Source organism: Stegostoma tigrinum, chromosome 8, assembly GCF_030684315.1.
Source record: "Stegostoma tigrinum isolate sSteTig4 chromosome 8, sSteTig4.hap1, whole genome shotgun sequence".
NCBI lineage: Eukaryota > Metazoa > Chordata > Chondrichthyes > Orectolobiformes > Stegostomatidae > Stegostoma > Stegostoma tigrinum.
This window is the reverse complement of record NC_081361.1, coordinates 92,993,071-93,007,881: the sequence shown is the minus strand read 5'-3', so window position 1 is coordinate 93,007,881 and position 14,811 is coordinate 92,993,071. Positions and strand designations below refer to the sequence as shown.

The 14,811-nt window shown below is 43.1% G+C and overlaps 1 protein-coding gene across 1 annotated transcript in view; it reads right to left on the bottom strand.

Annotated features, from left to right (window-relative positions):
• Positions 1 to 2,788, bottom strand: part of LOC125456523 (prostaglandin F2-alpha receptor-like) — a 35,806-nt gene extending 33,018 nt beyond the window's left edge. Inside the window, exons 1-2 of the mRNA XM_048539710.2 lie at positions 2,616 to 2,788; positions 151 to 998 (exon numbers count right to left, since the gene is read on the bottom strand). Coding sequence (XP_048395667.1) covers positions 151 to 939 — 789 coding nt within the window. The 5' untranslated portion in view covers positions 940 to 998; positions 2,616 to 2,788. The remainder of the gene's footprint in view (positions 1 to 150; positions 999 to 2,615) is intronic.
• Between the last annotated feature and the right edge of the window lie 12,023 nt (positions 2,789 to 14,811).

Genomic DNA, 14,811 nt, shown 5'->3' with positions numbered 1-14,811 from the left:
ATCTTCTAGTTTTGGTGTAAAAGGGTTTTACAAACAACAATAACATACAATAAAGAAAAAGTTTCTACATAAAAATGTTAATCAGCGATGGCAAATATTTGGAAGCAAGTATTTGGTACAATAAGAGACAGTATAGACGGGATAGCTTACCAGGAATGGACCCCAGCAAACACAGGAGACGAGCATTATTGTCATTAACTGGACCAACATTTCTACATGGTGTGATTTTCCTTGTCTGTTAAGCTTGTTCTTGATGTGAGATCTTAGCAAAGCCACGCCACTAATGGTGTTGCATAGGAAGGAAGTGCTGAGGGCAGTCAATCCCAACGAGGAGAACAGGAGCAGAATTCCACTGTCTATCCCAAACTTGACGTCCTTTGTGCTCAGAAAGCACCAGGTCCGAGTGCACTGAACCGTATATTTTCCAAAGTGGAAATTAGGGAGCAAAGCGATTACCAGAGCAAACAGCCAAGTGCCACCCAGGATAAACATGGCACGGCGAGCAGTCACCTTGGCAGAGTGAAAAAGTGGCTGAGTGATGCCGAGGCACCGCTCAATTGCCATGACACTGCCAAGGAACAAGGCTGAGAGGCCAAAAAAAACCATACTGGTTCCGAGAAACGGGCAGAGGTGTCCCGAGGAGTCAATCCTTGTCCAGTTTTTGTTCATGGCATACACCCTGATGGTTATGGAACCAGTGATGATATGGCCCAAGCAGTCCGTGCAGACAAGTCCGCTGGCAAACAGCAGGAAGGATGCTCTCCATTTCTGTCTGAACCTTTTGTAGGCTTTCACCAGGATCACCAGGGCGACGCCGTTGGAGAGAATGCCAATAGTCATGAAGATAATTGGTATGTGAACTGATTTCGATTCATCGGCACAAGTGTCGTTGGTGGCATTGGAGGTCGATACGTTTGCAATGATGTTGATGTGAAGCATCTTGCAGGAGAGGCCTGACTCATCAAAATGTATCCTGCAACATCATCCAATATGATGGTCTGCAACCGAGACAAGATATTTACAAGGGCACAGTTTTACCCTGGACTCATAGGGGAGTGGTAATGGAAATCACTTTTACAGGAAGATAGCACCAGATGCATCCGATCTACCACCAGCTTATAGCCCTGTGCGGTACTTAGCTCAACTGAAACACAAATGCAGTTGGTTTTGGATCTTTGTCAAGTCCAATTTTACCCCATGACTTTAAAAAACCACAATATTAACACAATAAAGTTGATAATGAGTTTACTGAATGCACAGAGTTTGGATGATAGGTAAGAGAGAGTGTGTGTACAGCATGAAAGCAGACCCATCGACAACCACCAGCTTTCCTAAATTAATCTAATCCAATTTGTCAGCATTAGGCCATATCCCTCTAAACTCTTCCTATTCATGTACCCACCCAGAATCCTTCTAAATGTTGGCATTGTACCAGCCTCCACCACCTCCTCCGGCAGCTCATTCCATACACACACCACCCTCTTCATGAAAAGCATGCCCGTTAGGTCCCTTTTATATCTTTCCCCTTAGGAGCAAATTAAATAGCTGCTAGATGGATGTGCAGACAGACAGACATAGCTAGATAGATAGCTGGTTGGTAGACAGATTGACAGTTTGATACATACAGCCTTAATCACATCAAGAAATCCATGCCAAAGAACTTTCCTCAGGTTTTTAATTCCTCCAATAATTACACACCAAAATATTAATTAATACCAATCAACACTCACTGGGGCGTTCACTGCCAAGACCAATTCTGAACATAAAAAGTAAGAAGTCAAATTAATTTTGATAAAGGCGTTCTGAGGAAGGGTCACCGGACCCGAAACGTTAACTCTGATATTTCCTTCACAGGTGCTGCCAGACCTGTTGAGCTTTTCCAGCAAATCCTGTTTTTGTTTCTGATTTTCATAAAGGAAATGCTTCACTGGGTGAGAGCAACGTGGGAAATATTCGGTTGGAGAATTTTGAGGAGCAGGGACACAGACCCCGGCGACATTGTGAGCAATGAGCCAGTGTGTCTGATCTCCCAGCACGGAACTGTACTGAGCCCCCATCTCCCAGAGAGAGTGTGTGAGAGAGAAGGGGCTCTCCCGTTCATTCGCTAATTATCCACTAAAGGAACATGTGTCTCTGCCTATTTCGGACAGGGCTCCAGCATCTGCCGTTCTCGCTATCACTCTGTTTTGGACAGGGCCGTCCGTGTCTGTCCAGAAAAAAAAACATTTTTAAGGTGCAAAGCAAAAGTCTCCCAAAATCAAGGTCACTGGACCCAAACGTAAGTTTCTTTCTGCATGCTGCCAGTTCTGCTGAGGTTCTCGAGCATTTTCTGTTCTTGCCTCTCCATTCAACAGAACACCAGTGAAGCCCCCAATTCAGTTCGGATTCAAGCCGAATACCCGATTTAAATCAGAAATCCGAATTGTATTTAACACTAAGAAAAAGCTAAACATCATTCGCTTATTTTAAATGCATTTCTAGCACAGATTACCCCTCCTGCTACTTTCAATTATTTGGCAATCTCCAGAATTCAATCGGTGGAAACTCCCCGCGATTTTATTGTAACAACTTTTTATTTTAGCTTTCTAAAACGTGCGCATTAAGATGAAACTTACTTTTGACAGTTCCCGCAGCCTGGCAGAGTTTGGGTGGAATTCTGGAGGTTAGTACACGCTGGTCTGCTTTCGCTAAGTTTATTGTCCAGTCTATTATTTCAGTATCGATTGTACCCGACGCTAGGGAACCAACATTTGTAACGACCGCCCCGTTACCCTGGAGACTGCTCACTCCACCTCTTCCAGGAACCATGAGGAGCACACACACACACACACACACACACAGAGAGAGAGAATAAAGACTGACTTTAAACGCCTGTGGAGCTAAGAGAGACTGAGGAGCTATCCTCTATATAAGGTGTGGTCGACTGACATCACACATACCAGTGGACAAAGCAGAAAGAGGTCATAGATCTCAAAGCATGGATACAGACCCTTGGGTCCAACTCGCCCATGCTGACCAGATATCCTAAATTAATATAGTCTCATGTGCCACCATTTGGCCCTTATCCCTCTAAACCCTTCCTATTCATGTACCCATCCAAATGGCTTTTAAATGCTGTAATTGTACCAGTCTCCACCATTTCCTCAGACGGCTCTTTCCATACACATACCACCCTCTGCACCAAAAGGTGAACCTGCGGATCCCTTTTAAATCTTTCCCCTCTGACCTGAAACCCATAGCCTCTAGTTTTGGACTCTCCCATTCTTGGATATACACCTTATCTATGCCCCTCATGATTTTATAAGCACCTACAAAGTCCCCCCTCAGCGTCCTAGGTTCCACGGAGATAAGTCCCAGCTGAACCAGCCTCTCTTTATGACTCAAAGCTTCTGGTGTTGGTAACATCCTTGAAGGACATTTTTGCACTCTTTCCAGTTGAATAACATCCTTCCTGTAGCTGGACGACTAAAATTGTATGCAGTAATCCAGATGTGGCCTTACCATGACATACTCAATGCTCCAAATGCTTCCTTCACCACCTTGCCTCCCTGTCTCGCCACTTTCAGGAAACCATTTTACTGCGCCTTAGGTCTCTCTGTTCGACCAAACTCCATAGGATCCTATGACTAACTGTGTAAGTCCTGCCCTGGTTTATCTTACCAAAATGAAACACCTCTCATTTATCTAAATTAAATTTTATCTGCCATTCCTTGACCTACTGGCTCAATTGATCAAGATCCCATTGTGCTGTCAGATAACCTCTTCACTGTCCCCTATTTACCAATTACACTCGATCAGGTCCCAGGGAGTTATCTAGCTTTATGCATTTTAAGACCTCCAGCACCTCCTGTTCTGAAATTTAGCAACTCTTATTAATGGTCATGAAAACAGTACATGGCAACAGGAGTAGGCCATTGAGCCCCTTGAACCTGCTCTGCGGTTCAATGAGGTCACAGCTAATCTGTGGCCTAAGTCCATCTCCTGCTTTTGGCCTATCTTCCTTAATGCTTTTGCTGAACAAAGATTTACCAAACCCAAAATTAAACTTAACAATAGATCTAGCATCAACTGTGCTTGTGGAAGAGAGTTTTAAACATTGTTCACCCTATTCAGGTTTATAAAATCATGAAGGGTATGAATAAGGTGACTGACAAGCGTCTTTTCTCTAGACTGGAGGGTTCAAAACTAGGGGCACATTTACAAGCTGAGAGGAGAAAAATTTTAAAAGGATATGAGAGGCAGCTCTTTTACACACAGAGTGGTGTGTGGAATGAACTGAAAGTGATGGATGCAGGTACAGATACAATGCTTAAAAGACACCTGGACATGTGCATGAATAGTAATGATCTGGAGGGATATGCACCAAATGCAGCCAAGTGGGACTAGTTTAGTTTGGGAACTTGGTCAGCATACACTGGTTGGACCAAGAAGTCTGTTCCTGGGCTTTATTAATCTATGACTCTCAGTGGTTCCGAATATCTCTTCCGAATGATCTGGCTGTAATTTTGACGCTGTGCCCCTTAGTTCTATAATCCCCAACCAGCAGAAGTAGTCTATCTTTATCTAGGAGATGGTAGGAATTGCACATGCTGGAGAATCTGAGATAACAGGGTGTAGAGTTTGAACACAGCAGGCCAAGCAGCATCAGAGGATCAGGAAGGCTGACATTTTGGGCCTAGACTCTTCTTGATAACAAGGTGTAGAGCTGGATAAATGCAGATAACAAGGTGTAGAGCTGGATAAACACAGATAACAAGGTGCAGAGCTGGATAAACGCAGATAACAAGGTGTAGAGCTGGATAAACGCAGATAACAAAGTGCAGAGCTGGATAAACGCAGGTAACAAGGCGTAGAGCTGGATAAACGCAGATAACAAGGTGTAGAGCTGGATAAACGCAGGTAATAAGGTGTAGAGCTGGATAAACGCAGATAACAAGGTGTAGAGCTGGATAAACGCAGGTAACAAGGTGTAGAACATAGAACATAGAACATAGAACAGTACAGCACAGAACAGGCCCTTCAGCCCACGATGTTGTGCCGACCATTGATCCTCATGTATGCACCCTCAAATTTCTGTGATCATATGCATGTCCAGCAGTCTCTTAAATGTCCCCAATGACCTTGCTTCCACAACTGCTGCTGGCAACGCATTCCATGCTCTCACAACTCTCTGTGTAAAGAATAGTGTAGAGCTGGATAAACGCAGATAACAAGGTGTAGATTTGGATAAACGCAGGTAACAAGGTGTAGAGCTGGATAAACGCAGATAACAAGGTGTAGAGCTGGATGAAGGGTCTAGGCCCTAAAAGTCAGTTTTCCTGCTCCTCTGATGCTGCTTGGCCCACTGTGTTCATCCAGCTCCACACCTATCTTTATCTACCCTGTTTTTTTCCTGTTAATATCTTGAAGACTTCGATCAGATCCTCCCTTAACCTTCTAAATTCTCGTGAAACCAGGCCCAATTGATGTAATCTCTTCTCATAACCTAAGCCCTGAAGTCCAGGTATCATCCTTGTAATGATGTACTCCATGTTATACTCCCTCCAAGGCCAATTTATCCTTCCTAAACTGTGGTGTCCAGACCTGCTCACAGTACTTCAAGCAGGGTCTAACCAGTGTTTTGTACAGTTGCACCTGAACATCTTCTCCTTATACTGCAGTCCTCTCGATTTAAGGCCAGCATTCCGTCTTGATTATTTTCCTACAGCTGCCAGTGGGACTTTGGCTCAGTTGTGGGGTATGGAAAATGCACAGCCTTATTTGAGCTACTCTGGGTTATGGGAAACAGAGTCAGAAAAGAACAACAGACAAAGAAAGCTATGCCTGGCCAAGAACCAGTCAGATAAATCAGTCAATGGTTGAGTAAGATCAATTGCTACACAAAACAGGCAAGATTGAAGTGTAATGGACTTTCCAGTAGGCCAGGCTAATCTTCTGGGGACACGGATTCCTGAAAAATCTTAAATTCCATTAATAATATCTGTAACTATGAAATTAGCAACAGTGATAGTGACCGTGATGGTTATCTCCTAATGTTGACAAACCAATCCAATTCACTTATGGCCTTTAGGGGTAGGAACATAGCTATCCTTATCTGACCAATATGTGACTCCAGATTGACAGCAATGTAATTAACTCTTAACTGCCCTCTGGAATGGTCTAACAAACTATTCAAGGGCAATTAGTGACAGAGGACAAATGCTGGCCTTGTCAAAGACATGCACAAAATGAGTTTTACAAAGAATGGGAACGGTGGCAAAAAGTGTATTAATAACAAGTTGCAGTGGTTATCAAGAGGATCAAGAATATTTCCAAACAGAGTGGATACAAATTTAAATGTGATGGATCACTAGGAATAGATCTTGCATGCCCATAGAAAGAGCATGACAGAATTGCTAAGACAATATTTATCTACAGTCTTTTCATTGGGAAAGGAAGTTATATCAGAGAGAAACTGTGATGGGTGAAATTTTGTAAATAGAAGGAACCTTACTTGCCAGGCAAGGATACAAGACACAGTGCATGGGAGTATCTCTATAAGTTACTCCAAGTCATGCACCTTCTAAGGTGGAAATTTGTTGCTGTTCCTTCACTGTGGCTTGATCAAAGTCCCAAACTGTCACGAAACAAACTACAGTGGTCCAAGATGGTCACTCACCAGCTTCCCAAGGTCAATAAGGTGCTCGCAGCACATGAATAAATAAATAAAAATCAATGTGTAGTGCGCCATTAATGTAGTAACTCCGAATGCACTTCAAGAAGTGCCACTTAAGGAAATTTGATATTGAACTCTGTAAAGGGAAGTGAGGAAAACGTATCAAAGATAAAAGGGGAGCTGAAGAAACAGTGGGACAAAGGCAGTTGGGGTGGACGAGACATCAGAATTGGAGCTACGCTAAGTTCTTGAGAAGTTACAGACTGGCAGGGGCTATAGATACGGTGAGAGACAGGGTCAGGAAATGGTTTGAACACAATGATGAGAATTTTAAATTTGAAGTGTTGCCTGATTACAAGTCAGCAATATGTTAAAGGCTTCCCTAGAGTTCCTATTCACAGAATTGTACCATATTTCTCTCATCTGTTTTCAATCCAAATTCCTGCACCAAAAGTTCCATATAAAGGAAACTCCCAAAGACAAATACCATTAGAGAAATGAAGACGTGCTTGAAATTGCAAGAGTAAAAAAGAATTTTTAGAAGTGACATCTGGAAATGAAAATGTCAGTCTTTCAGCCATTTTATCAGAACTGAAAAGCTAGAGAGATCAATTCTGGAAGGCAACAGTAAGAGAGGTCAACCTGGACATAATTGAGTGACAGACTTCTTTTTATTTGTCCAGGGGGTGTGGGTGTTACTGTCAAGTCCATTATCTGCCCAAATCTAATTGTTCTGTATCTAGAAAAGCTGACGTTTCAGTTCAGTTTCTGAAGAAGGGTCCAGACCAAAAACGTCAGCTCTCCTGCTCCTCTGATGCTGCTTAGCCTGCTGTGTTCATCCAGCTCCACACCTTGTTATCTCAGATTCTCCAGCATTGGCAGCTCCTACTACCTCTGCCCTGTATCTAAGTGTTTTTTTGGCCATTGGCGAAGGAAGTTAAGACTCAACTACATTACTGTAGATCTGGATTTACACATAGATCAAATCAAGTAAGGATGGCAGATATCGCTCTCTAAAAGGCATTAGTGAACCAGATGGGTTTTTTCTGGGTCTTAATGCCAAATTTATTAATAAATTTAACTTTCTCTATCCGCTATGTTGCAATTTGAACACACCCCTGAATATCAGCTTGGCACTTTGAATGACCAACTCATTACCTCTATGCTACCACCATCCTGTTGGCACAGAGTGCTTGAAGTGAGCATGCGAGAATCGAATAAGGCAGATGAATGTAATGTTCCATGATAGCAGATCCCATGCCAAAAGTAGCTATAAGCAGCAGCAAAATATTTGAACCTAGATATTGCAGCAATCTAGAAATCAATAGTGGATCTTTCCTTATTTCTGATGATGACCTATTACAATATACTGAGCTTTTTGTAATGCCTTGTCTTTTCATTGTCAACCTTTGAATTCTAGTTCTTCATACTTCAAAATACTTCATTGGAAAAATGATAAAGAGTGGAACTTGCATATCTTAAATAATAAAAAGCTATATGAATCTGAATGGTTCTTTTTATTGAATTCCCTTAATATAGTCATAAATTAGGCAAAGCACAAACTGGAAAGTGAGCTCACATTTCACAAGGAGAAACGTCAGCTTTTGTGCTCCTGAGATGCTGCTTGGCCTGCTGTGTTCATCCAGCCCCACATTTTATTACCATGAATATCTGTAGCTGTTTTTTACTCTCGGAATTTCCAAAATATTGTTTAATGAAGATTAGATCTTGACACAAATGCTAACCCACATCTATTTATATTGAAGATATAATTTGTAAGAGTTCAGTACGCTTTTGCTTTGAACTCAGAAGTCAATTGTCATTCATCTCTGGACTGAACATTTAACAGCAGAAAATAAATTAACCATTTGATAGGTTCATTCCCTCTCGCACAGACAAGTCTGACACAGCAAAGATGCCTTGAGGAGGTAGAAATGTGAAATGACACTGCGGTAAAAAGTTGTTAATAAATTTGATCCAGGCTTTGATCTGCACTAATGCAGAACAGCACAGCACACACTGATAGGATCAGCTGCTTTCTGACACATCAAGTGGTATGTAGCGGTGGAGTAATGATTCCAACTGAGTTGCACACTCATGGTGATGTTGTGGCAAAAATTGGACCCAGTGGTATTCAGCATGGAGCAGACATTTCTAAGCAGTGTTTGAATTCATTTCCTCCAACTAATCATAATGGCAATTAACCCATTTACACCAGACCTGCCTTGGGGGACTAAGACTAATCCTCGCGGGCTGGATTGGTTAAATTATTTCTGATTTTGGCGCAGTAACTGACACAATAAATAGATTTTATGGGATTATAATGCACAAGCTCCCTTCCAGTAATTACATTTGATCAGACAAATTACAGGCCACAAGGAGCCAATCACACATTTGGACTGTTATACCTTTAACATGCTCTTGCTTGAGGTCTACACTCATTGGAGTTTAGAAGGATGAGGGGGAATCTAATTGAAACTTTCAAAATACCAAATGGCCTGGACAAAGTGGATGTTTGGAAGATGATTCCATTGTTAAGAGAGTCCAGGACACAAATGCACAGCCTTAGAGTAAAGGGGCCTTTTAGAACAGAGATAAGGAGAAAACTCTTCAGGCAGAGGGTGATGAATCTATGGAATTCACTGCCACAGAAGGCTGTGGAGGCCAGATCATTGAGTACATTTAAGACTGAGATAGATGGGTTCTTGATTATCAAGGGGATCAAAGGTTACGGGGAGAAAGCAGGAAAATGGGGTTGAGGAACCTATCAGCCACAATTGAATGGCGGAGCAGACTTGATGGGCTGAATGGACTAATTCCTGCTCTTATGTCATATGGTCCTTGTGTGTATTTTCCCTTCCTACCAAAATACAGCAATGGAATCATAGAATCCCTGCATGGTGAGAGAAGGCCATTCAGCCCATCAAGCGGCAACTCTCTAAACAGTATCCCACCCAAACCCAATGTCCCCATCCCTGCAATCCTGTATTTACCATGACTAATCCACCTAGCCTGCACATCCCTGGACACTATGTGCTATTTCCCATAGCCAATCCACCAAATCTGCACACCTTTGAACTATGGGAAGAAACCAAAGCATAAGGAGGAAACCCACACAGACCAGTAGAAAAAAGTGCGGACTCCATCCTGACAGTTACCCAGAGGTGGGGTTGAACTCAGATTCCTTGCACTGTCAGGCAGCAGAGCTAACCACTGAGCCACCATGCTGCCTGTAAATCAGTGATAGCTTTTCAAATAAATGCTGAGTAAAGAAGAAATGAAAAGTCAAAAGTTGAGAGTTCTTTCATGGAACAGACCCAAGGCGTTTTACTCCTCCATGTTCTGCTCCATTGTCTTATATGGTGACTTTGAATGCAAACTCCTCAACCCATCAGAATTTCTTGACCATTCCAGTAGTGAGCATTAAAAACAGATATCAGCTGCTGTTTAAAACAGGACTTTTTTTCTATAATTGAAAGAATCATGAGAAAAAAAAAGCAGAGTAGAACTACTCATCTTCTCAAGCAATTCTGATGCGCTTTCTCATTTTCATGTGAAGTGCGCCTTCCATTTAAATCAGCAAACATTGTGATCCATGAAATTTACTTAAAGGTCCCTATTTCAAAGCCAGTGTGTGGTTAACGACGACTGAATTGGAATCACTGTGGATGGGAAAACCAATACAAACTAAATAAAAGCAGGAATTGCTGGAAAATTTGTGGTCAGAAATCAGAGTTAACGTTTCAGGTCCAGTGACATTTCTTCAGAATTGAGCTTTGAAGTTCTGAAGAAGGATCACCGAAGCTGTAATGTTAACTCTGATTTCTCTCCACAAACGCTGCTAATCACCTGAAATTTTCCGGTAATTTCTGTGTTTGTTTCAGATTTCCAGCATCCAGAGTTCTTTTGGAATTTTTTTTGTTTAAAGCAAACTAAATCCCATTTTTTTGATGCCTTATGGTGTAGCTTGACTCAGAAAGGGATGAGTAATGTGCAGGACCCACACAGTTTACAGTAGGGCCCTGGGGAGTTGTGTCGAACAGGGAGACGTAGGATGCAGATGCATAGTTCCTTGAAAGTGGCGTCACAGGTGGATAGGGTGGTGAAGAAGGCCTTAGGCACACTTGTCTTCATCGGTTAGAGCATTGAGTACAGGAGTTGGGATGTCATGCACAGGACATTGGTAAGTCCACATTTGGAGTACTGTGGAAATTCTCATCACCCTGTTATAGGAAAGATATTATTAAACTGGAAAGGGTGTAAAAATGATTTACCAAGATGTTACTGAGACAGGAAGACTTGAGTTAAAAGGAGAGACTGGATAGGGTAGAATTATTTTCCCTGGAGTGTAAGAGATTGAGGGATAACTTTATTAGGAAATCATGAGGGGCATAGATAGCGTGAGTAGTCAAGGTCCTTTCTCCAGGGTAGGGGAGTCCAAAACCAGGTTTAAGGTGACTAGGTGATAATGGGAACTGCAGATGCTGGAGAATCCAAGATAACGAAATGTGAGGCTGGATGAATACAGCAGGCCTCTGATGAAGGGTCTAGGCCCGAAACGTCAACTTTTGTGCTCCTGAGATGCTGCTGGGCCTGCTGTGTTCATCCAGCCTCACATTTCGTTATCTTATTAAGGTGACTAGGGAAAGATTTAAAAGGGACCCGAGGGGCAAGTTTTTCTCACAGACAGTGTTGTGTGCATGGAATGAGCTACCAGACAAAGTGGCAGAGGAGAGCACAATTACAACATTTAGAAGAAATTTGGACTGGTACATGAATAGAAAAGGTCGAGAGGGATATGAGCCAAATGCAGGCAAATGGAACAACTGCACCTCCCAGTCGCAAACCATTTCCACTCCCCCTCCCATTCTCTTGATGACATGTCCATCATGGGCCTCCTGCACTGCCACAATGATGCCACCCGAAGGTTGCAGGAACAGCAACTCATATTCCGCGTGGGAACCCTGCAGCCATATGGTATAAATGTGGACTTCACCAGTTTCAAAATCTCCCCTTCCCCCACTGCATCCCTCAACCAGCCCAGTTCATCCCCTCCCCCCACTGCACCACACAACCAGCCCAGCTCTTCCCCCCCACCCACTGCATCCCAAAACCAGTCCAACCTGTCTCTGCCTCCCTAACCGGTTCTTCCTCTCACCCATCCCTTCCTCCCACCCCAAGCCGCACCCCCAGCTACCTACTAACTTCATCCCACCTCCTTGACCTGTCCGTCTTCCCTGGACTGACCTATCCCCTCCCTACCTCCCCACCTACACCCTCTCCACCTATCTTCTTTACTCTCCATCTTCGGTCCGCCTCCCCCTCTCTCCCTATTTATTCCAGTTCCCTCCCCCCATCCCCCTCTCTGATGAAGGGTCTAGGCCCGAAACGTCAGCTTTTGTGCTCCTGAGATGCTGCTTGGCCTGCTGTGTTCATCCAGCCTCACATTTTATTATCTTAAATGGAACTTATTCAGTTTCAGAAACCTGTTCAGCATGGACGAGTTGGGCCGAATCGTCTGTTTCCCTGCTGTTTGGCTCTATGTCTCTATTTTGGACTTAGTGCCAGGGAAAAATAGAAAGGGAAAGGGGTTTGGGCATATACAGCACTAGCTGATTTCCCCATTTTAAGAAATGAACAGTGATATGAGGTCAGTAACAGTGCTGTCCAGTTTTCCACTTTCTGTTCTCCCAGCTGTGCTTTTTTCATTCTTCCATGGGAAACCACAAGGCCAGCAGTTATTGCCCATTCCTAATTGCCCTCAAACCAAGTGACTCACTAGTCAATTGCTGAGGGCAGTTTATAGTCATCATCATCGCTCTGGGTCTGGAGTGACATGTAGGATAGTGATAGGCCAGGGATAAAACTGGCACATTTCCTTCCCTAAAGTGTATCAGTGTACCAGATGGGTTTTTGAGACAGTCAACAACATTTCATGATGGCAATCGCCATGATGAGTTTTCAATTCCAAATTTAATAATTTGAAGTTAAATTCAACACACTGCTGCAGCCTTATTTGAACCTGTGACCCCATAGAGTTAGCCTGGGCCTCTGAACTATCAGTCCAGTAATGAAAGGAATGTTTGCAAGGAATTGCATCTGCAATGAGCCATTTCAAAGTTCAGTAACTATGAATACATAGACAAAGTTGGCAACCATGTTGAATGCTCATTCGTGAGGGGTATATGTTGGCCAACAGATCTCTTAGGATGCTTTGAATACGAGGTCTTTGATACCCGCTGGAACCACATTATCAAATCTGGAATCAAGAGTCTAATGATGACCGTGAATTGAAAGGGGAAGAAAAACATCTAGTTCACTAAGCTAACAAGGTGTAGAACTGGATGAACATAGCAGGCCAGGCAACGTCAGAGGAACGGGAAAACCGACGTTTCGGGTCTGGACTCTTCTTCAGAAATCATTTCCAGACCCAAAATGTCAGCCTCCCTGCTCCTATGATGCTGCCTGACCTGCTGTGTTCATTCAGCTCTACACCCTGTTATCTCAGATTCTCCAGCATCTGTAGCTCCTACTATCTTTGGTTCACTAAAGTCCTTGAGGGAAGGAAACTGCCATCCTTACCTGGTCTGGCCTACATATGAAACCAGGCCCTCAGCAATGTGGTTTATTCTGTCCTTTGGGTAAGTTGGGACGGGCAGTAAATGCTGGCCTCGTCAGCGATGCCCACATCTCATGAGCAAATAAAAGATAAAAATGGAGTGTGAGTTTAAAAAATAAAAGATGTGTCCTCACTTTCAAATTCAACACTGCCCCAGGCAAAACATCAATTTCGCTCCAAAGATTTCCCTGTTACAATGCAGAGGATACACTAGCTTTCCTGCTATATTGCTGGATATGGGATAAAGCGATGTTGCTGCTATGCTGCTGAATAGGGAATACAATAGTGTTGCTGTTATAAGACCGTAACACCATAAGACATAGGAGTGGAAGTAAGGTTATTTGGCCCATCAAGTCCACTTCGTCGTTTAATCATGGCTGATGGGCATTTCAGCTCCACTTACCCACACTCTCCCCGTACCCCTTAATTCCTTGCACGATCAAGAATTTATCAATCTCTGCCTTGAATACATTTAATGTCCCGGCCTCCACTGCGCTCTGTGGCAATGGATTCCACAAGCCCACCATTCTCTGGCTGAAGAAATGTCTCCTCATTTCCATTTTAAATTTACCCCCTCTAATTCTAAGGCTGTGCCCATGGGTCCTAGTCTCCCCGCCTAACGGAAACAACCTCCTAGCGTCCACCCTTTCAAAGCCATGTATTATCTTGTATGTTTCTATTAGATCTCCTCTCAACCTTCTAAACTCTAATGAATACAATCTCAGGATCCTCAGCCATTCATCGTAAATTAGGCCTACCATTCCAGGGGTCGTTCGTGTGAATCTCCGCTGGACACGATCCAGGGCCAGTATGTCCTCCCTGAGGTGTAGGGCCCAAAATTGGACACAGTATTCTAAATGGGGCCTAACTAGAGCTTTATAAAGCCTCAGAAGCACATCGCTGCTTTTATATTCCAACCCTCTGTAGATAAACGGCAGCATTACATTCGCTTTCTCTACCTGAAAGTTAACCTTTAGGGATCAAGGGGCATGGGAAGAGGGTGGGAATGGCATGATCAGCCATGATCATATTGAATGGTGGTTCAAGCTGGAAGGGCTAAATGGCCTAGTCCTGCACCTATTTTCTATGTTTCTACATCATTAGTAACTAATAATAACTAGTATCTATTCATTTTTGTCTTGAACCAGTGAGCTGCCTACTTGAACCATTGCAGTTCATTGTCAATTGTTGGGGTCCAAGCACTGATTGATCCTTGGAGTCACACTTGATCTACTGGAGGATGACCCATTTATTTCTACTCTTTGTTTTCTGCCTGTTAAACCATTCTCAATACGTACTAGCACATCACCCACCAATCTCAGGCACTTTGGCCTGTTTAGTCACCTCCTGTGTTAAATATGAATAAAAGCCTTCTGAAATTCTAAATGCACCACTGCCACAGGTTCTCCCTTCTTAATTCTATGAGTAACATCTTCAAAAAACTATAGCAGCTTTGTCAAACATGATTTTCTCTTTATAAATGCACATTAAATGTCTGCCCAATCAGTGGTTTATTTCTAGTCCAGTAATCACATTG